Here is a 24,531-nt window from a genome sequence, read left to right as displayed (position 1 = left end):
AGAAGTCCATCCTGGGTCACATTTAAAGAGGTTAAGGCAGTTCAAAACACACATTATTAGAAAGAAGTTTAAAATATGAAATCATTTCATTCATAGCAACTAAGACCAGGTGTTCCAATGTACTAATATGGTCATGAAAAGAGCACTTCAGAAGTCTAACAGGAGGTGACGGGGTTGCTTTGGCATAGTGACTAGTGGTACTGTTTTTCACTCCCCTTCCAGTAGAGGCAGTTCTATAGTTTCCTGCCATGTTGCCTTGTTCACTTGAAAAGTTAACAGCTGTTCCACTCCTTCCACACTAGGCAAACAAACTGCACAGTAGAAAGCTGTAAATAGAGCCATTACAGTGTATATTCACTTGGCATCCCTTTTTCATCTACCTGGGATCTTCCTGATGAGACTATTCTTGTGAGATGCAAAACACGGCCAAATTACAATCATCACAGCCAGAGAGGTGAGTTAAAATTACCAAATCATTTTGGGAGTAAGCAAAAGTTGCTGCCTGTCTTCATATAAATTCATCATACCCTTATATATTATGCAGCAGCTATGAAAAGTTATACATTTAGGAAAGAGCAAGATAATATTTAAAAGAACAAAATAGTGATGACGTAGTTAATGATGTTCTTCTGTTTTGCACCATTTTATTTTATTTCGATAATTACTCCCAAAATATTTTTATTAATTGATCAGATAAAACAAAAAACAGAGCCAATTGGTTCACTGTGTCAAGTTTCCAAGGCTGAATGTCCCATTAGTCAGAGATCTACAAATTCAATTCCATATATTAAATAATTCAATTTAACAAATACACAGTATTAAATACGTTTAAGAAGGAGATGACATTGCTTTAGGAGTTGACACAAAAAGAGAAAATGGTACTAATGTGTGCCTTCCATGGGAAGATAGCAAAACCAAGAAAAGACCATTATTACTCTTATTAAGTGTGTGCTAACATGGCAAAATCAATGTTATCTTAACAACAAGAAGGAGAAAACCTGTGAGAGTGATCTTCAAGTATTTAAAAAGGAAGTAGATATGATCAATTGTACTTCCTCAGGACAGAACTAGGAGTAATGGTTAGAAATTACAAGAACATACAGGAAGGCTGACTGTATTTATATACATATGTACATATATACATACATTTTTTAACATTTAAAAGATATGTGTGTATAAATATATATTTTTATGTGTCTATATATATTGATGTATATGCCCTAAATTCTATAAATAAATGAGCTTTAACTTTTTTTTTTTTTTTGAGATGGAGTCTCACTCTGTCGCCAGGCTGGAGTGCAGTGGCATGATCTCGACTCACTGCAACCTCTGCCTCCCAGGTTCAAGCAATTCTCCTGCCTCAGCCTCCCGAGTAGCTGGGACTTACAGGCATACACCACCATGCCAGGCTCATTTTTGAATTTTTGGTAGAGATGGGGTTTCATCATGTTGCCAGGATGGTCTTGATTTCTTGACCTCATGATCCACCTGCCTTGGCCTCCCAAAATACTGGGATTACAGGCGTGAGCCACTGTACCCGGCAGAGCTTTAATTTTTAAAAATTTAAAAGATCATGTGTATATAGATACATATGTGTGTATATATAAAAGATCATATGTGTGTGTATATATACATAAAAGATATATATACATATATACATATATACATATATCTTTTATGTATATATACACATATATATCTTTTATATATACACACATAGATGTATATATAAAGATATATATACATATATATCTTTTATGTATATATACACACACATGATCTTTTATACATATATACACACATGATCTTTTAAATGTTTTAAAATTAAAGTTCATATATTTATAGAATTTAGGGCATATACATTAAATTACTATCTATAGTGATATCTTATTAAAACTACTGGAGAGGACTTCCTGAGACCCTTTCTAAGGGCCTGTCTTCCCCCAGAGGCCCCATGGGACAGAGAAAGCATCTTGATACCCAGGGCCACAAATGAACAATCCACAGATACTACATATAAGGGAGACCTGTATCCTATGAGGTAACCTGAGGATGAAAGAGTGAGTCATATTGGGTGGCGATTAAATGACCCAGCCTCCTCTCTCAAGAAGACTTTACATTTTAGACAGGCAGAAGCAGCAAAGGAGAAAGGAAGTGCAGAAGCATCAGAAGAAGAAAAGGAGAAAACTGAGCCTTGATTACGGCAAAGCAGCTATGGTACAAAGCAACTGACATCCAATCCCTTTTTTTTTTTTTTTTTTTTTTTGAGACAGGGTCTCAATCTGTCACCCAAGCTGAAGTGCAGTGGTATGATCTCAGCTCACTGCAACCTCCACCTCCCAGGTTCAAGCGATTCTCCTGCCTCAGCTTCCCGAGTAGCTGGGACTACAGGCGCTCGCCATCATACCTGGCTAATTTTTGTATTTTTTGGTAGAGATGGGATTCACCATGTTGGCCAGGCTGGTCTTGAATTCCTGACTTCAAGTGATCTACCCTCTTTGACCTCCCCAAGTGCTGGGATTACAGGCATGAGTCACCGTGCCCCGCTGTAACTGATACCCAATTCTAAGGGAACAACAAGCAGACCAGTATTCTGAACTTTCTGCTCAATTGCCAGAGCTGTACAATATCCTTGAACAATGTTTCAGTTCTCCATTAGACCCTTCTGTTCTCCTGCCAATGCATTTTCCTACTATCCTGTGTGAATTTATTATCACCACAGGGAACCTGGAGATAACACTGAACTTCACCTGAACTCTGTACTCTTGGAAAGAGTCACAGTCAAGAAATTACCCCTATCCTTTTGTGTTCTGGGAACAGGCTTACTAGATAAAACTAACAGATGACCATCTTGCAGCCAAATGACAAGGCCAGAAACGGACTTTCCAAATTCCCATTCTCTGTCTCACACATGATTAGCCAAACTCTTTGTCCCCATTTGCCATTCTGGTTGGTCAATGCCCACCAACGACCCGACCAAACTTTAGACAGGCTCCTCTCCTTCCTTGAAACCCCTGAACTTTGGTCCACCCTGAAGCAATGGAAGGTGAGCCACCCCTCCTTAACGGCCATTCCCCAGAACCAGATGACCTCAGGGAAAAACATCCCCGATAACACAATATTCTGCCTCCCGCTATTGGAATCATCCTCCTCCTTTTATTGTAATAGTCTATTTAGATAAAGCCTCTCCTTACCTAAGTCCAGATTTGTTTTTAATTGACACTTGCAACCTTCAAACAGCCTAACTTTACAAAACATAAATTAAAACCATTAAATATCCTCTCATTTACAATATTTTTATAGAATCACAGCTATTACATCTTTTTTGATATATAGCCACATAATAAAATATAACATCTGTTAAATTTTTCCCAATGTTGAAATAGGAAAATTAACTAGACAATTAATTATTAAAAATAATTAAAATATGCTGGTTAAAATTAAGCATTTCATGATGAAAATGAAAAGCGGAACCCAAACAACTTAAGTTTTGAAATCACTGAAATAATTTCTTTATATTTTCACTTTTGTCTTACACAGTTCAATCATTGCCTGACAACCTATTCAAAAGAAGAAAAAAAGCTTGATGAGCTTGTATTTATGTTGGCCAACTATTAATTCAAGCTATGAAAGTAACAATAATATATATACTTGCTAAAGTTCTTTCTGAAGAACTTTCTGCAACAATCTGTCACTTTTCCAGTGGTCCAGTATCCTAATCTCAACCTATCACCTTTCACTGTAGATGCACATTAATTGCAGAACATACAAAAAAACACAGATCTCCAATGTGTTTAATCAAGAAGAGAAATAGAATAGACATTTATACTTCAGAAAGCATTTTTTTCTAAAATACTTACATTCTTAATTATAAAAAATATTTTGAAATAATACTTATATAACAAACACATCACAGAAAAATCACCTACTCACCAGCATTGACTATAGCATCTACCTCTAGCAATGTGATGTCACCTCTATAGAGAGAAACTTTTTCAGTCAAACTTTTCTTCACCTGGGATGTTTCCTGAGTATTTTCTTCTGTAATAGAAAATGGATATATATCAATAATAATATTATTAATTAATTTAATCAAGATGATTTTTTACTCAAGACTACTACAAGACCCAATATGTGTCATGCTCTACTACAAAAAACAAGTGGAAATAAGAGCGTAAGTACGAGGGGTGTGGATTATTCTCTATTTTGTAATTCTCACAACAAACACACTATCACATACAAAATGGACATACAATAAAATTTTAGTATGTTATATTGGTCAACAAGAAATTCAATACTTATGGGTAATTTTATTAAAATATCCATTCTAAAATAAAATTACGTACCATTACATTCACAAGGAGGTAAGAAAAAGATGTTTCAATCTTTAATGTTAGGTAAGAAGAACTTACCTAAAAGGCATCCTTGATAAGAATATATATATATATATTTGAGCAAAAAAAATTTAGGTTCAGCTCTTTGCTACTTCTTTTTTTTTTTTTTTTTTTTTGGAGAGGGAATCTCACTCTATTACCCAGGCTAGAGTGCTACAGTGGTGTGATCTCGGCTCACTGCAACTCCTGTCTCCCGGGTTCAATAGATTCTCCTGCCTCAGCCCCGCCCACCTCTCCCCCACTACCCAAGTTACTGGAATTACAGGCATAAGCCACCATGCCATGCCCATCTAATTTTTGTATTTTTAGTAGAGACAAGGTTTCGCAATGTTGGTCAGGCTGGTTTTGAACTTCCAACCTCAAGTGATCTGCCCACCTCGGCCTCCCAAAGTGCTGGTATTAAAGGCATGAGCCACCATGTCTGGCCAGCTCTTTGGTACTTCTAAGTAACAAACTATTACTCCGGATAGGAAATTTCAAGGAGAATATTTGAATTTGTTAAACTGCTCCTTTCTTATCAAATTGTATTTTACCTTTTGCTCTAGAGGGCGCTACTAGATTTTAAAAAGAAAGCTTTACCCCAACACACAAGAGCCAGCAAGCAGGTATATTTAAAACAAGCCAAAAACATTACATTCTGAAATCTGATTTTTTTAAAATGATTTAGAGCAAGACTATAAACTTGAATTTCCATTTATTTTTAACAAATAGTAATAAGATAAATTAAACCTAGTAAACAAAGCTGTGCAAAATAAATGTTTTAAAATATTTTAAATTGCTATTCATAAAAAGGTTTTTAATATACTTATAGGAAAGCTAATCTGTATTTTTGAATTTATTTATATTAAAGTATGATATGTGTAAATCTTTCATGCAAGGAGATACTGCTATTCACTCACTGAGATACTCTGATTTTTAAAAGTATTTATGATATGTGTAAATTTTTAATGCGAGGAGATACTGCTATTCACTCATTGAGATACTCTCATAAGCATGCAATTTTGAGACATCTGGGGGATTAGAGGTGATAGGTTATGAGTCACCTAAATTGTCTTTGGACCACAATAGTCCCCCCACCAAAAAGAAAATTTGGCCAAGACTAGAAAATAACCTGTGACCATAAAAATGATCCTTTCTCTGTCTATAAAGCATTCCCTTCTTAGCAACCACTTCTCTCCCAGAAGTATTCTAATCAAAATACTCAACTGGTTGTAGTAATAATGAGAAGGAGAATAATGTGGGCAACTTGTATGTTAATGAAGTAGAGAAAAACTTTATGAAACCTCAAAATATAAAATACTTATACTTGAGTTGACCTCTCAGGGACTCCTACAGTACTATTTATCTCTGCCAGATAGTGGGTCAGAGCAGACTTTACTACCAGACTGACTCTGTTAAAATCCTAATTCTGCCAATAAACAGCTGGGTGAGTTTGAATAAGTTATTTCCTCCATGCATCAGTTTGTAAACTACTGGCTCCTTCACAGTTAACATGAGTTCATGACACTTAAAATGTTTGCCTCATAGTAAGTGATCAACAAACACAATCTATTTTTTTTTTTTTTTTTGAGACGGAGTTTCGTTCTTGTTGCCCAGGCTGGAATGCAATGGCGTGGTCTCAGTTCACTGCAACCTCCATCTCCCAGGTTCAAGCGATTCTCGTGCCTCAGCCTCCCAAGTAACTGGGATTAGAGGCACCCGCCACCACGTCCAGCTCTTTTTAGCAGAGATGGGGTTTCACCATGTTGGCCAGGCTGGTCTTGAACTCCTGACTTCAGTTGATCCACCCACCTCAGCCTCCCAAAGTGCTGGGATTACAGGCGCGAGCCACCGCGCCTGGCCAACACTACCTTTTTTTTTTTTTTTAACAAAGGTGACAAATATTATTTCAGCATCCATGGACCACAATAGTAAGATATTTTTTTCAAAATATTTTATTTTAAATAAAATATCAATCTATTTATTATTCCTTATCAGTGAAAGAGACTATATTTTGTTTGTGCTCTTATCAAATTGTCAACACCTGACCCAATGACAAAGACTCTGAGCCACAAGTCCTTCAGTTCCACATCCAACTAGTTTCTATTGTGATTAACTAAATTATAAACTCTTGATTCTCCATTAATGATTATTAAATGACAATAAACATTTGGTGGCTTTGTCAGAGAAAAATGCATATTTAGACTATTGTGAACCTAGAAATTATAAAGATTCATCACTGAAGATGTTTCAGAACTCTTATCAGGCATTAAATTGACAGACTTATAAACGAATGCAGAAAGACCATTTCAACTTGGGAGACAGAGTAAATAGATTTCCTAATTATTCTTTAACTGGTTTTAGCTCTAAAAAGTATTATTTCATTTTCTCATGAAGCATTATGTAAGTAACATCACATTTGTAGTGATAGAATTTTTAAACATATGAGACAAGTCATGTGTTTCTTTCTCAAAAGTAATTATAAAAGAAAGGTATGGGAGGGCTAGGCACGGTGGCTCGCGCCTGTAATCCCAACACTTTCAGAGGCTGAGGCGGGCAGATCACAAGGTCAGGAGATCAAGACCATCCTGGTTAACACAGTGAAAATCTGTCTCTACTAAAAAAAAAAAAAAAAAAAGAGCCAGGCATGGTGGCACGTGCCTGTAGTCCTAGCTACTTGGGAGGTTGAGGCAGGAGAATCACTGGAACCTGGGAGGTGGAGGTTGCAGTGAGCCGAGATCGTGCCACTGCACTCCAGCCTGGGCGACAGATGGAGACTACGTCTCAAAAAAAAAAAAGAAAAAGAAAGGTATGGGAAAACATTGACGTTTAAACCATTTTTATACCACCGTTCAGTTTTTTAAAAAGAAACTCTAATCTGTCATCTGCAAATTTTTTTAATGGAATATTTTGAGACTGAAGTGAAAGTTCAAACAATTCAACGTAATGAATAAACATACTGCTGTGACATGTCACTCAAGTAAGTTACTCAAAATAGTCTTTACTTGAATGTCAGCATTATGAGGGAATATTTTAATTGTCTCTCATTTTAAAAACTAACAGGAGACTCTTCTTTCCTCAACAGTCAGATTATACTTACGGCCCAATTCCTCACATAGTATGCGAAAAAGGTATGTACATACTTAAAGGCTACAGCTTGATAGGACTAATAATTAGCAGTATTTCCTTCAACAATAAATCAAAACCTAATGGGAGTATTTTTTGACCACCAACTATTCTTTGCAAATACAATATAAATTACCACTTAGAGGCCACCTCTTTTATTTGCATAGCAATGTGTTGCCTTCCTCTTCACACACAAAGCTCAATGTATCTTTTTCTGTACCCTAGGTTTTCAGTAATAAATAGGACAAAAAGTTGTCAAGTATATCTCCCTCATGGACATTCTCTACGTACACAAAGCACCAACTCAGGCTTTGTGCATCACTGACAATTGCAAGTTGAAATATCTGTCAGTGTAAACACGTGACAGTAATTGCTCTTCCATATCGTATACTTTTGATAATGTCAAAGAAAACCGGAACTGGAAGTGATTAAAGCAGTAAAAACAGATTTTATTCAGTAACTATTACAGTAAAGGAAAGAGACCTCAGTATAGAACTGGGATCAATTCCAAATACAGCAATAACAAGCAGGGATTTATAGCCAAGGAGCAGGATGGAGGTGAGTGGATGGAAAATAACTAAGAGGAAACATAGGGGGATTCTGGTTATAGGGCCTTAACAGTATTCTTGCTGAAGGCAAGCCAGGGTGATCACATATTGCCTGGTGGGGGATGAGCAATTTGACCAAGTATCAAGGGTGATCTGATATCAAGGGTAAGACATTTTCTCTTAACTAACTTAGCAAGATTCTTGCTGAAACTAGGCTATGCAAGTATTGCAAGAATGGGGCCTAGACACAAAAAAGACTTAGAGAAACCTGACTAAACTTTGCTTAAGAAGACAGTGTTAACTGTCCCCTTCTGGGAAAAAGACAATTTTAGTTCTCAGTGATGCCAAGTGAGGAAGGTGGGGAGAAATTAAAAATGTTAGTTTGGAGACTTGTAGTAGGCTATCAGAGGAAACTAGAAGAATTGAGAAAATGTATAAAATGGCAGGATCCAATAAGCCAGGTACCTGGCCAGTTTCCCAAGAGGACGTTGTAAGCATTGACTCCATAAAGTCTTTGTGCCTTAAAAGTGTCTGGACGTATCTGATTCAATGCATCATTCTCAAATATGACATCCCAGTCAAAGCCTTGGTTATAAACTGATTTTTCCAAGTATGTCCTGTTACAAGGAAGACAGAATCTTATTGAACTTATCCAAATAGTCGTAATGCCATTGAGAATTAGAATACTCAATAAGTGTTTCTGAATTCTGGAGGGATCAGGTTGGAAGAAAATATGTTTCATCTCTTTTTACAAAAGCATAACCTACTAAATTGTCATGAGTTACAGAAAGCATGAGAAAACAGGAAAAAAAATGCTCCTTAAATAAGACATTAAAGAATGAGAAATATTCCAAAACAATAACCATAAAAATTATCTTATTTATTAGTTTATTCTGCCCCATGTAATTGAATCTTCTGCTTTATCCCGGGTTAGCAGTTTTATGAGTCAGCTTCTCTAGTAGCTGCGGAAATCCATACTCATTCCAGTGGTATGGTCTACAAGTATCTAAGCAATGCCATTCGAAGGCTACACCCCAGAGTTCCTGGCATGGTCCTTTCCATAGGTCTCTAAGACAATCAGTTGTGTTGAAAATGAAGCATTCTGGCTTATAAGCTGATTACAGGAGCTTTCAGGAAGAATCAGAGGAAAAGAAAAACTATCTGTGGATAATAAAAGACTTAAAATGTCTATGGTTAAACTCTGTTCATTATAAAAATGATAAAACTGATGAGGGAATTAGGTTATTTTTGTGGCACACAATATTTAAATATTTAAATAATAGTTGGCATTATGATGATAACAGTATATACAAGGACATATGATGGACAATGAGGGTATTGGCAAATGTCTATGAAATTCACATAATTTCTGGAATGTTTTTATTATTTACCCATACAAATATAACCTAGAAAAGCTTAAGCATCACTTTTTACTTGACAATGCTTCCCACATAATTTAGTATATCAAACAAACAATATTTTTACTAGGTGAAAGAACAAATCCTTTGACATTTTCCAGGGGACCTATGGGAAATCTCAAGGTCAGTCCAAGATTAATAATTCATTTAGGGCTGGGCAAGCTGGCTCACGCCTGTAATCCCAGCACTTTGGGAAGCCGAGGCGGGTGGATCACCTGAGGTTAAGACCAGCCTGGCCAACATTCTAGAATAAATAGAATACAATAAATTAATTTAGAATCTGATTTTGGAAAACTGTCAAAAATGTCAAAAGATTTGAATGCTGATTAAACAGGATCATAGATCACTATGAAACAATACTTAAGTTCTCTTAAAAGGAGATGACATAGAAAACACAAAGCACAATAAATTATTTTGATAAGGCACAGAATTTTTGTTTCCTAGGCAGATTACTTGAAAGGCAAAGAGGCAGCCGGACACGATGGCTCGTGCCTGTAATCCCAGCACTTTGGGTGGCCAAGGCGGGCAGATCACCTGAGGTCGGAAGTTCAAGATAAGCCTGACCAACATGGAGAAACTCCATCTCTACTAAAAATACAAAATTAGGCGGGCATGGTGACACATGCCTGTAATCCCAGCTACTCAGGAGGCTGAGGCATGAGAATCACTTGAACCCAGGAGGCAGAGGATGCAGTGAGCCGAGATCGCGCCATTGCACTCCAGCCTGGGAAACAAAAGTGAAACTCCATCTCAAAAAAGAAAAGAAAGGAAAGAAAAACCTTTCACAACTATTAAGAACAGACCAATATTCCAAGAAAACTTTGCTTTAACAGAAATAAAACCAAGTTCTAGTTTTATATCAGCACGCTATTGGGCTCATGTTATTTAAAAAAAAAAAAAAAAAAAAAAAAAAAAAACCTTTACATAGAAATCAATTTAATCTTAGCCAGCTTGAAAACATAAAGAATTCCTTTTCTGCAAACCTACAGCTTTCTATATCCATTCAGATTTCGTCCTACATTTTTCCTCTTTCTCATTCTGGAATAACCAGTAATCTCATTTTAAGACAAAATTACACTCTTTTTCCCTTATCTACAGCAAAAAAGTCCTTCATTCCTCACATACTTTGCATACAGAGTTGTTTCTCCTCACGTTTATTACTTTTAGTAGTTTAACTTACATGTATTAAATGTAATTTGAATGACCAATACACTTTTACAAAGAAAACTTAAGAAGTAGACAGCTGTAAACTGTGTCACATGCTAGCATTCTATAGCATACTAGCAGGTTTTATGAATATATCATCTTACAATTTCTAGAGATATCTGTTTCTTTATAGCGTAATCTTTCAAAAGAACATCTTATTAATGGGCCCAATTATTTCTAGTTTCTTTATGCCATGTGAAAATAAAAAGCCAAAGTATATAAACTCAAACTTAGGTTTAGTATTAGTATTTTAGTCATTTATATTTCTTAGAAATTATGTGGATTTTAATTAATATCTATTAATGTAATATAAGTCTAAGGTTGCAAATTACTAAAAATATTTTAAAAACAATTTCCAGGCAGACATACTATAACATTAAACAAAGCTAGCCAACATCTCAAGTTATTTTCCTGTTAACGATTTCTACAACATATGTATATATTAGGCAAGTATTATAAAAGCAAAAACCTAAAAAGTTAAATACATGGATTTTTGTTTTACTGTTATGCTTGATATACAAGAAGTCATGGCTATAAAGCAATTTAATTTTAGTGAATGTTTACTTGTACACTGGTTCTTAGGTGAAATTTATAATTTTTATAATATTAAATATTTAGTAGACATAAGTTTATCTGATCAGCAAACCCAAGTAGAATAAAAACATGCCCATATTATACTTAATGCTGACAAGTCATTAAGACAAACCCATTTTTATTAAACCAATAATATTAAATTAATCTTATTTACTGAAGACTTAGCAAAGTCATAGGAACTTTTTTTTTGGGTAGAAGGTGAGGGGGCAAGGTCTCACTCTGTCACCCAAGCTGGAGTGCAGTGGTGAAATCTCAGCTCACTGCAACCTCCAACTCCTGGGCTCAAGCAATCCTCCCACCTCAGCTTCCTGAGTAGCGGGGACTACAGACATGCGCTACCAAGCCAAGCTGATTTTTGTATTTTTTATGCGTGTGTGTGTGTTTGGGGTTTGTTTTTTTTTTTTTTTTTTTTTTTTTTTTTTGGTAGAGATGGGTTTCACCATGTTGCCCAGGCTGATCTTGAACTCCTGAGTTCAAGCGATCCCCCTGCTTTGGCCTCCCAAAGTGCTGGGATTACAGGTATGATCTACCACATCCAGCCCATATGAACTTTAAAACACATTTGGGTTAGTTTCCACATTTCTGGGAGTTTTTGGAATATTTAACTTATATAAGAGTTCATTAATCTGTAAGATAATTTGAACAGTTCTTCTTTATGAGATTTTATGAATTATGTTGGTAATACTATCCTTACGTAGAAAAATATCACATATATATAACAAACATACATATGTAAACATATACAAACATATGTGCATACAGCCGCAAACAGATCTTACAGCTTTTATTCTAAAATTTTAGCAATTAATCAGGTAAACAAAGTAATATAGTTTTATCTTTCGTCTACATTTTTGTCAAAATTGTATTTTTGATAAATGGAACAAATTAGGTTACCTGTTCTATATGAGGGTTAATGTTTTTTAGTAATATTTATAGAGAAGATTTTTAAGATTTTCTCATGTAATCTTATGGAGGCTGTCGACTAAATTTTAGGCAGTAACTGAGGTGACATCAAACAGCTGTAAGGATGTCTCGAAAGCCCATCTGACTGCATAAAATATTCAGTGTTTCTAATTAGCATTTTTTTCCTTTTCAGCCTCAGGTGGTTGCTTTTGGGGATCCTTGAGACCCTTGAAAACCCTCAATGAGGGACAATGTGCTCAAAGTTCAAGTGCCTATAGGGAGTTGAAAGCTGAAGTAAGGAAGAAAAAGTCTGGCAGATATGGACAGAAGGATGATGAAAGAGGTAAGGGTTTTTAGGGAGACATCAAAGATTCAAGAGAATGGAAGGTGAAGTCCAAGATGGCAAGGGCAAGAAGGAGGAGCAGAAGCAATGGGAAGGGAGAGGTCTTAGAGGAGCCAGTTTGGAAAGATCTTAAGTTTCCTAGAGAAGCCAATGAAATTCTAAATTATCTTTAGTCAAACAATAAATAAACAGAGTTAGTGGAGCACATACAGTAGTCCCTCCTATCCACAGGGAATATGTTCCAAGACCCCTCATGGATGCCCGAAACCACAGATAGTACCAAATCCGGCTGCTGTCAGTCAGAACACATTTCTATTAATGTCTCACACTCAAAAATGTAGTGTTTTTTCCATTGTAACTAGGCATTTGTCATTCACAGTGGCTGTAATTTTGCAATCTGAGATGCGACAGCAAAGCTAACACAAATTTCTTTTTCCTTCTTCACAATTTCACGCATAGAATTTGTTCTTACATTAAATACCAACATACAATTTCTTTGAAGTACAGAACTTTCACCTTTTTACTTAAAAGAAGCACTTTATGGCTTCTCTTTGGCATATCTAAATTGCCACCATCACTATTCTTGTGCTTTGGGACCATTATTTTGTAAAATAAAGGTAACTTGAACACAGGCAGTGCAATACACAGACAGTGAATCTGATAACTGAGACGACTACAAAGAGACTTAATGGTTGTATAGCATCTACCATTTGGATACACTTAAAAAGTGATGATTCACTTCCCAGGCAGGATAGAGTAGATGGCACAAGAGTTCATAAAGCTACTCAGAATGGCACAAAATTTAAAGCTTACAAATTAATTTCTGGAATTTTCTACCTAATATTTTCAGACTACAGTTGACTACTGGTAATTGAAACTGCAGAAAGCAAAACTAAGGATAAGGGAGACTACTGTAGTCAGCAGAGCCTTGAGAACAGGGTTTCAGTCAACTAAGAAGTTCCCATGGGAGAAACATGTTCAAATAGAACAGGGAGACCTCACAGAGTGCCAGGAAAAACCATTTCCATCTCAGGATTCTGGAAGTGAATACCCACTTGGAACCAAGAGCCATGAAGAAAGACTTCCAGCCCAGTAGTACCTTTCAAAAGCAATCATAGGTCTCTAACCCAACATCAGCCAGTAAATTCAGAATCTTAACTATGAATATCTGTTCCTACCACGCTTCAGTGAACTGTCATCTAGGGCAATGGCTTAGGAGTCAGACTCATCAACTGATCCCAGATCAATCAGTCAGGAGTTAAGACAAAGGTTTCAAAGGTATACAACTGGGTCCTAGATGAGAGATCCAGGAATCCAATAATAAATCTAATCCTACTCTATCACAGGACCATTAACTGTTAAAGGATCTAGAGCTGGACAGCAGTTAAAGCAGTAAAAACATTATTCAGGGACTATTACAATAGGAGAAAAGAGACTTCAGTATCAAACTGAGCTGTTTCAAATATAGCAGGAACAAGTAGGAATTTATAGCCAAGGGGCAGGATGGGATCAATGGATGGAAAATTACCAAGAGGAAACATTAGGGATAAGATGGGATTCTTGCTGAAGGTAGGCCAGTATGATCATATGTTGCCTGGAGAATGGTGGGGGATGAGGAATTTGATCAGATACCAAAGTGTTAGATATTCGATAGGAGATTCTCTCTAAACTGACTCAGCAAGATTCTTGCTCAAACTGGACAATGAAGGACAAGGACAGGGTCTAGACAAGAAAAGGGCTTAGAGGGACCTAACTAAAGTTTGGTTAAAGAGACAGTCTTTGTCAATATCATATGCCATCCAAAAAGTCATATTTGGGGAAAAAGTATGTCCCTTCTACTTCCTCCTCTAAGGATAATATTTATTATTAACTTTGCAGTGGTTTTATAATTGTTTAGAATAGATTACATTTATAATTGTTTATAATACACGTTAGAGAAAACGTGAAAAACTTTTGATATGAGCTCACTCCAAGAAATTAGTGGGTGTCCTGTATAGCTTAAGCATCATGGTGATCTCTACCTTTCACTGTCTTTGAGCTATTTTAAAACTCTGTAAGCTGCAGAAAATAGATAATAATGTGAATTATTGTCCATATAAATGCAAATGAATTATATTCCCCGGAATACAACTGAATATTATCTTGAGGACAATTTATATTTATTTTCATTTATTTTGTATTACTTGTAAATTCATTTAAGTATTCTTTATTGCCTATATATGCATGGTTCTTTAAATTCTCCTTTCAACCAGAGTAAAATGTGTTGATAAGTGCTCATTTTATATTTGCATGAATCATCATCTCATCTTTTTTTTTGTTTTGAGACAGAGTTTCACTCTGTCACCAGGCTGGAGTGCGATGGCGCAATCTTGGCTCACTGCAACCTCCACCTCCTGGGTGCAAGCAATTCTTCTGCCTCAGCCTCCCAAGTAGCTAGGATTACAGGCATGCGCCACCATGCCCGGCTAATGTTTGTATTTTTAGTAGAGATGGGTTTTCGTCATGTCAGTCATGCTGGTCTCAAACTCCTGATCTCAGGTGATCCACCCACCTTGGTCTCTCAAAGTGCTAGGATTATAGGCGTGAGCTAACATGCCCAGCCGTGTAATCTCATCTTTATAAAAAACATTTCCGTCTTACAGACATTTTTAGTTTTAATGCATGTTCTAAATATTTGTATAGCATTTACCATAATCTATATGCTCTATATGCTTTTTTTTTTTTTAGATGGAGTCTCGCTCTGTCGCCTAGGCTGGAATGCACTGGTGCGATCTCAGCTCACTGCAAGCTCCGCCTCCTGGACATACGCCATTCTCCTGCCTCAACCTCCCAAGTAGATGGGACTACAGGCATCCGCCACCATGCCCGGCTAATTTTTTATATTTGTAGTAGAGACGGGGTTTCTCCCTGTTAGCCAGGATGGTCTCCATCTCCTGACCTTGTGATCCGCCCACCTCGGCCTCCCAAAGTGCTGGGATTACAGGTGTGAGCCACTGTGCCTGGCCAATCTACATGCTCTTCTAATGCTTACAAATATTAACCCCTATAATTCTCATAACAAACATATGTATATAGTACACATTACTACTATTCCCTCAATAAGTAAAATGAAGCTGAGGCATGCAGAAATGAAGCGGTTTGACCAAGTACACACAGCTGGTAAGAAAGCTGGGATTTGAACCCAGGCAGCCCATGATCTTAATCAACATGCTAAGCAGGCTCTCATATACCATTTTTATTTCAAAAAGTCCATCTGTGAATGAACCGTCTGTTTAAGTCCCATCTCTTCCTTTAGTGGCAAAATGCAGCAATTTCATCCCTGTCCCACCACACCCCATACACACACACACACCAAGAAAAAGCATTACTTGCTTTTGCCCTAGAGGAAAAAAACATAACTGGTTTTCCAGAGTAGTTATGATACTTTGAAAACAATACAAAGGTCTCAGTAGTTTCTGCTACCATTTGACAAAATTTCGTAACATACAACACACCAAGGACTAGAAAATAACATAATAAAATCAAATTTGCAGATGTTAATCATGTATCTTCTATTTATGTTTTCTCTTGTTTGCTTGTTTATACAAAATCATCAAACTCGCAGATTCATATCCCAACACATATACTACTTTGTTTACACTGAAATTCTGTGTAGTATTTACATTTTTGACCTTATTCTGATTTTTTAAAATTGTTTTGTAGAGACAAAGTTTCACTAAGTTGCCCAGGCTGGTCTTGAACTCCTGGCCTCAAGCAATCCTTCCACCTTGGCCTCCGAAAGTGCTGGGATTACAGGTGTAAACCACCATGCCTGGCCTATGACCTTATTCTGAGTTCTGGCATTATGTTACTATTTTACGTCTATTTTAGGCATCAATAAGCCACATTAGAGACAGACTGATTCATTTTATGAGGTAGGGATATAATGTAATCTTATTGTAACAAGAAAAGCAAATTTAACAAAAGATATAATTCACTAACATATGAGGTAGACTAGGAGAAATAAACTCTGTTAACTCAATTTTAATCAAGATGAAATGGTCAGACCAGCCTCAGTGGCTCACGCCTGTAATCCCAGCACTTTGGGAGGCCAAGGCGGGCGGATCACGAGGTCAGGAGATGGAAACCATCTTGGCTACCATGGTGAAACCCTGTCTCTACTAAAAATTCAAAAAATTAGCCGGGCGTGGTGGCGGGTGCCTGTAGTCCCAGCTACTGGGGAGGTTGAGGCAGGAGAATGGCGTGAACCGGGAGTCGAAGCTTGCAGTGAGCTGAGATAGCGCCACTGCACTCCAGCCTGGGAGACAGAGTGAGACTTCGTCTCAAAAAAAAAAAAAAAGATGAAATGGCCAATACTGTCCTTATTTCAAAAGCATAACTTTTAAGATTATAATTACCATTTGAGGATATAACAGAATTTTCATTAAAATCATATTTTATATTTCAAACTTCTAAAAATTGTTTTAAAATTGTTTCATCACTTTCCCTACGAGGCTGTCAAACTTCCTGAAGGTCATCTGATAAACAGCTAAGGGATCATCATTAGGTACTGAGCAATATAAAGGATGTTGCTTTAAGCTACTATGTTTTGGAAGGGTTTTTTGCCCAGCAAAAGCTAACTGTAGGAGGAGGCTTTGAAGATATAGCCAGATTTGATGATCTTTGGAAGATCATTAGTAGGTCCTAATGATCCCTTAGCTGTCACACTTAAAAGAATAACATGCTGGGAGATATTCACACAAAATGCCTGGGAATACTCCAAATTCTTATTTTCCCCCGTATTGAAATCCCTATATTTTGGCACCCATAGACAGGATTCAGAGAAGCCACCAAGGGTACCAGTGAGTTATCTAATGATACCAGTAGGGGCCTGCTGTCAGTGAACCTCTTCCCGTTTCAGGACACCTGAAAAATCAGTTTAGTCTTAATCCAGCCATGTGGATACAGATTTAAATTAACATTCCCTCTCCACAAAAGAAAAACAAAATAATTAGTAGGATACCATGCCAAGAAATCCCCACAAGTATCTATAGAAATTAATGTAAAAATGAAATTATAATAAATGTATTATCAAGATGATCAGAAAAATAATTTTGGGTTCAGTAAGAGCTTTTATGGATATACAATCAGGGAACTAGAGGAATCCCAGAGGTTAAGCCGCTTCTGAGATCATTTCTTGAAACCAGCCAGTCAATCTCCACACCTCCATCTCCTATTTGATCGTTATTCTACATTACACACACACACACACACCCCTCTATACTCTAGCATATCCATTTATTCTCAAAATATATAGTTCTTTTAGGTATTATAGATGTTATACTAGAAGATTCTCTCTCATAGGCTAATTCATAGTAGCTGGTGTGCCAGAGGTTTACAATTTCATTTTTGGGCTACATCTTCAAAGCTTCCTCCTAAGCTTTTGCTGTGCAAAAATCCTTTCCAAAACTTAGTGGCTTAAAACAACATCCTTTATATTGCTCATCAGCCTGTGGTTAACCAGGCAGTTCTACAGTCACCTGGTGAGGTGACTAAGTTTAGATGGTTCTAAATGGCCCCACTCACATTTGGCTGGCAGTAGTCAGGCTGGTCTAGGGGCCTCAGCTGGGATGTCTATCTCTGCTTCACATGGCTTCTCATTCTCCAATATACTACCTGGGACTTTGCATGATAAGCGAGCACAGACGACAATGTGCAAGCACTCTTTAAGCCTCTGCTTGGGTCATGTTTGTTGCAGTCCCATTGGTCAAAGCAAATCACATGGAAAAGCCCAAAGTCATTGGAAGAGGAGTAAATAGGAGCGTAGACAGAGGGAAGTGTCATTCTTTGGGGATCTTTTCGGCCCCATTTACTAAGCACATTCTGAGTTACTGAATTTTCTGCATACTAGATCCCAATATTTGTTTTGATTGCAGTTTTGTTTGATGTGCAAATATTTATTTGGGACATATTTTGATTTGATGGAAACTTGGTTCATACTGGTTCTGTTTTTGTAATGCCATTTCAGTAACGACTTTCGACTTCTAATACATTTCTCTACTGCAGAAATATAATATCTAAATGCCCACAGGAGACAGACAGGCAACATAACTGAGTGAGGCCAGCCTGGTGAAAATAAATACAAATATACCGTGTTATAAATCTGAAAGCAAAGAATGTCCTGTCCAAAGGATGTTGCCTCTATTCACATGTCATTTGAGGATGTGGGCCTTGTACTTCCAGATCTCCTTGTTTTACAGGAAAAAAAGGAAATCTAAGTTTTAATGTAAAATCCCCTGATTTTTAAATACTAAAATTTAAATAAAAATTTAAAATGAATTTTAACGGCCAGGCACAGTGGCTCATGCCAGTAATCCCACCACTTTGGGAGGCCAAGGCAGCCTGATCACTTGAAGCCATGAGTTTGAGACCAGCCTGGCTAACATGGCGAAACCTGTTTCTCCTAAAAATACAAAGTTAGCTGAGCGTGGTGGCGAGGGCCTGTAATCCCAGCTACTGCGGAGGCTGAGGCAGGAGAATCGCTTGAACCCAGGCAGCAGAGGTTGCAGTGAGCCAAGATCACGCCACTGTACTCCAGCCTGGGCAACAGAGTCAGGCTCCATCGCAAAAAAAAAAAAAAAAAAAAGCAATTTTAAAGCAACAGCAGCAATGGTACTGGTCAAGTTAAAAAAAAATCTATCTTTGGGCAGAATTCAAGCAAAAGCTATTAACTTTTGACCTCTTTAATGGATCCCAAACAGCCCACCACGTAAGGCTTTCCATGACTTGGTTAAAACGTGGATAGTTCCAATCTTATCAGCCCCTGTTCCCCAATCTGTGGTACTCTCCATATTTCTCATCATGGGTAAATTCTTACTTTTCCTCAATACATCCTCTATTTCCTTCCCCTGTGATTTCAGAATGCCCTTTGCCTGGTCATCCTCATCCCACCCTAAAGCCCTCTGGTACTCTTAATGATTCTTTAAAACTCAGCCTGGATGTCTCTACTTTCATAAAACTTCCTATGAATGTTATTTCTCACTCTCTGAATCCCAAAGCCCTTTGGGTCGTCCTCATGACATTTATCATATCCTTCCCAGTACTGAAGTTATCTATGTATGTTTTATCATCATTCCACTAGAATGAGGAGTTTGTATTCTGGCTGAACTTTGTTTCCTGTATTACTTAGCAAGCTTATCATGCCTAGAATGCCCTCCTGCTCAGGTGAGCTTACACTAAAATATGAGCTCCTTATATGAAGGTTTCCTTGATTTTCCCAGCCAGGATTAGTTTGGAATCTCAGAAACTGTGGGGCAGGGGGGTGGGGGGGATGGGGGGATGGGGGGATGGGGGGTGTGGTGGTGGGGTGGGGGGTGTGGTGGTGGGGTGGGGGGGCGGTGGGGGGGGTGCTGGAGGATAATCTGTTGCTAAGATTTTTATCCAAGGAAGCTGTTGCTAAGATTTTTATCCAAGTTGGAGCTAAGAAGAGAGGCAGGGGAATTAAGTCAAAGGACAATTAAATAAGTGAGCTATTGAATTGGAAGGGTAAGCACACAAGAGAAAAAGCATGCGCATCAGAGTTCAGCATTATACCTTTAAGAACGAACAATGGAGCCATCTGTAGACATCCTAATTCTACCCTTTCCTAAAATAAAGTTGAGCTTTATAGATTTTATATATACTGTTTATGTTAATATTTTGAATGGTTATAACCACTCTCTTGAGGTAACTCAAGAAAACTGAGACACAGAGAGATCAACCAACTAGCTTGGCCATGGTCTTACAAGTGACAGAGCTAAGATTAGAACACTGGAAGTCTGATTCTAGAACCCATATGCTGAATCACTGTGCAAAACTGCCTCATAAGAATCAGCCTCACAAGGGTAAAAACAGATCCAGGAGTTCTTTAAATAAGGACACACCTCACTCTCACAGGATTTTTAAATTTTAATGAGACTATCTGTGAAGATGTTTGGGATGGGAGCTTAGGCATTAAAAATGTGCATTTTATCCTACTGTTATAATCTGCTAAACAACAATTTAGTTAAAAAATTGTGATATGAATACACAGTATGACTCAGTCTAAAGCTTATATAATAATGCAACCTAATTCTTCAAGTAATCGTGTGTAAAAATAAATTTCAAAAGGTTATACTTCAAAGAAAAGCAGAACCACATTTCTGCCCTTTTAGTAAAATGTATGAAATCCTCATTTATAAACAGAGAAATAAATGCTCATTCAAAAAAAAAAATTTTTTTTTTTTTTATGCAGGGTACAGTGGCTCACGTCTGTAATCCCAGCACTTTGAGAGGCCCAGGCAGGCAGATCACGAGGTCAAGATATCCAGACCATCCTGGCCAACATGTGAAACCCCGTCTCTACTAAAAATACAAAACTTAGCTGGGCGTGGTGGCGCACAACTATAGTCCCAGCTACTAGGGAGGCTGAGGCAGGAGAATCGCTTGAACCAGGGAGGCAGAGGTTGCAGTGAGCAGATTGTGCCACTGCACCTCAGCCTGGGAACAGAACAAGACTTTGTCTCAAAAAAAAAAAAAAAAAGAAAAAGAAAGAAAATTAAACTAAAATATCAGGCCGGCGCAGTGGCTCACGCCTGTAATCACAACACTTTGGGAGGCCGAGGCGGGCGGATCACGAGGTCAGGAGATCGAGACCATCCTGGCTAACACCGTGAAACCCCGTCTCTACTAAAAATACAAAAACTTAGCTGGGCGTGGTGGCGGGCGCCTGTAGTCCCAGCTACTTGGGAGGCTTAGGCAGGAGAACGGCGTGAACCCGGGAGGCCGAGCTTGCAGTGAGCCAAGATGGCACCACTGCACTCCAGCCTGGGAGACAGAGCAAGACTCTCAAAAATAAATAAATAAATAAGTAAAACAGCAGCATTCATAATTTTGCCTTATCAGTCAAGTGTAGGATTTTCAGCCTGTCAGTTAAGAGCTTTAGAACCTGTGAAATTAATTCTATTAAGACTGCAACCAACATTTGCACAAAATAATATGGACTAGAACTGAAGTGTTAGAGTGAGTCACATGTAGTAAATAAATATTTCATGAAAATTTTGTCTCAGTTACATGTACATTAGACACACATTTATAGGTCATAATGTTTCTTACTGTGGGTCTTGGGTAAAATTTTGAAATTTGAGATCAGTGTCTCTGACACAAAAATAAAATGTTTTAAAATGTTGTCATTTTGATATTTTGCCATTTCACAGAAATGGACAGACTTTCAAGACTATGTATCAAAATACCAAACAGTGAACATTTCTGTAAGAATTCTTGAGTGCAGAACCAAAGCTAATATATTGACTAACATTCCAAGATTTTACAGGATCTAGCAGAAAGTAATATATATTGTAAATGCCCAGTAAACATAGAATTGACTGATTACAGAATGTGTTTATTCTCAAGAGGACCTGGTTTGTTTTACATGAGTCCAAATTCACATAATAAAGCACAAATAATGGACTTCTCTACAATATCACATACAAAGCTATAACTAACTCACTGGTATAACCTAAGTGGAAAATCAAAATTTTCAAAAGATGTAATTTAATCTGTAGTAGATACCTAAATCTAAACACAACAAGGAAATCAAGCCTAAATTAGTGAAAAGAAAAAAAAAATGCAATTCCACAGAACTTTCGAAAAACACCTTTGAACTCTATGGATAATGAAACTAAAGTACTGAGAGGTTATGTTGCTTGCCCAAGGTCACAGAACTGGTTGATGGCAGTCCACTATTCCTTTCCCTCCACAATGATGACTCACATATTTTGCATGTTGTCTTATAATTTAATGTTATTTAAAAGAGCATCTGTTTATGTTATAGCTATGCATGTACCATATTAACCCCTCTTCCAAGAGTCAGTAAAAAACGGAGGCAACAGATTCTGGAAGCATTATGCCTAGATATGAATCTCAACTCTGTTGCTTACTAGCTCTGTGGTACTGGTCAAATATAACCCTTCTAGCCTCAGTTTCCCCACTTATGGGGATAGTACCTCTCTCACAGCATTGTTGTGAGAATTAAACGGATTAAGACATAGCAAAGCATGTAAGAAAGTGCCCTAGACATAGTAAAAGCACAATAAACGTCAACTGGCAGGAGGAGAAGAATTATTACTAATCTGAGAATTGGGGCAGAATCACTTATTTGTGCCATCTATACCAGCTAGCACAATACTCTATACATACTTCGTAAAAACACTAATTATGCCCAAATACTCCTTTCTCCTGCCAGGTAAACCAGAGATGACTCAACCAAGAAGCATGAAACAAAGAAGAAAGCTTCTTACTTGAAGCTCAGAAGACACTAAAAAAGTAGTTGAGCAAATACAGTTAAGGACTGCAGAGTTATACAAGAGTCAAATTGTGACACAGAGTGTAAAGGATCACCAGAGATCAGATATGAGGAGCCCTAACACCAAGAGGGAGAATGAAACAGGTGTGTCAGAGGTCCACACACAAGGAATCTAAGTTAACTGACCACAACAGGAATGGCAGTCTATAGCTTTCTGTTATGTGCAGCCTTGGTAGGGCCCACAGGAGTCCAGCCAAATTCAAAGGTGCAGAAGTTGAACTGACACACTGAGTTCAGGAACTCTTTGTTTTTGCTTTCCTTAAATAATGCTAATCTCTGCAACAAATGTCTTAGGTTCCATGATTCAGATTGTGTGTAAAGTTAAACATTAAAATACCAAAATCATTTTCTTTAGCTGTAGCACTTTTTTCCTACCGACGTCAAAGTAGTTTCTAATTTTCTTCCAGATTTATTATGGTAATAATCACTTCATTACTAGTCTTCTCTTTATTCACAAATGTTCTTCATTTATTACCATATTAACAGCTGAACTGCACTCAGCACTGGGCCAGATACCACGCAATTTAAAACTACAGCTGCTGCCCACCAAATACCAGTAGAAGAAAATCACTGACCCATTTAACCAATAAGTAGGATTGAAAGGGAGCCTAAATGGAAACACAGAGCCCTGAGGAAGCTCTTAAAATAATCTTGGCCTGAACTAAGACTGTGGCAATGGAGATACAGAAATGAAAATGTCAGCAATAATATTCAAGAGGCCTATTTAACAAAGTGTTGAGGTCTCACTGGAAGAGGGAGGACAAGAAATTGCTGAGGTTGACTCTCTGGTTTCTAGGTGGCCATGAAAGGTAATGCAAGTGCGAGAGCCAGCCTGGGAAAAAAGATAATTAAGTCAGTCTTGGATACGTTAAATATTAATTTCCTGCAGAGTACTCAGGTAGAAAGGCATTACATGCACATGTCTTGATGCTCAAAACAAAGGTTTTCAGGCTAGAGATGTAGATTTAGGAGACACCATCATGTGGTAGTGGCCCTGGATAAGATCAGCATAGGTACATATGTAAACGAAAAGGGACCAAAGACAGAACACTGGAGAACACCAATCTTTATAGGAAGGGCAAAGGAAAAGAACATGAAAAAGACATAGTGAACAAATACTTAGAGGGACAGAAGAGAAACCAGCAGAAGCCCATGGAGGAGAAAGTTGGCCAGCAGTTTCAAGTATCACAAGGAAGCAACAGAAGGACTGAAATGTCCTATTTTATGTATTAATTACAGGTTGAGTATTCCTTATTCAAAATGCTTCCGACAGGACAGCTTCGGTGGCTCATGCTTATAATTCCAAGACTTTGGGAGGCCGAAGTGGGAAAATCACTTGAGTCCAGGAGTTTGAGACCAACCTGGCCAACATGGTGAAATTTCGTCTCCACAAAATACACAAAAATTAGCCGGGTGTGGTGGTACACAACTTAGTTTCAGCTACTCAGGTAGCTGAGGTGGGAGGATCACCTGATCACTGCAGGTCAAGGCTGCAGTGAGTCAAGATCATGCCACTGCACTCCAGCCTGGGCCACAGAGTGAGACTCTGTCTCAAAAAAAAAAGCTTGGGACCAGAAGTGTTTTGGATTTCAAAATTTTGAAATATTTGCATACACATAATATTGGGGATGGAACCTAAGTCTAAGCACAAAATTCATTT

The 24,531-nt window shown here is 37.6% G+C and overlaps 1 protein-coding gene across 6 annotated transcripts in view; it reads right to left on the bottom strand.

The window, feature by feature from the left end:
• Positions 1–24,531, bottom strand: part of MACROD2 (mono-ADP ribosylhydrolase 2) — a 2,111,745-nt gene that overhangs the window by 2,021,524 nt on the left and 65,690 nt on the right. For all 6 annotated transcript variants that reach the window (XM_050745635.1, XM_050745636.1, XM_050745637.1 and 3 more), the window contains one exon: positions 3,934–4,041. In XM_050745635.1, the coding sequence (XP_050601592.1) occupies positions 3,934–4,041 (108 nt within the window). The remainder of the gene's footprint in view (positions 1–3,933; positions 4,042–24,531) is intronic.

Source organism: Macaca thibetana, chromosome 10, assembly GCF_024542745.1.
Source record: "Macaca thibetana thibetana isolate TM-01 chromosome 10, ASM2454274v1, whole genome shotgun sequence".
Taxonomy (NCBI): domain Eukaryota; kingdom Metazoa; phylum Chordata; class Mammalia; order Primates; family Cercopithecidae; genus Macaca; species Macaca thibetana.
Note: the sequence above shows the minus strand (reverse complement) of the source record. Positions and strands in the feature narration are given on the sequence as shown.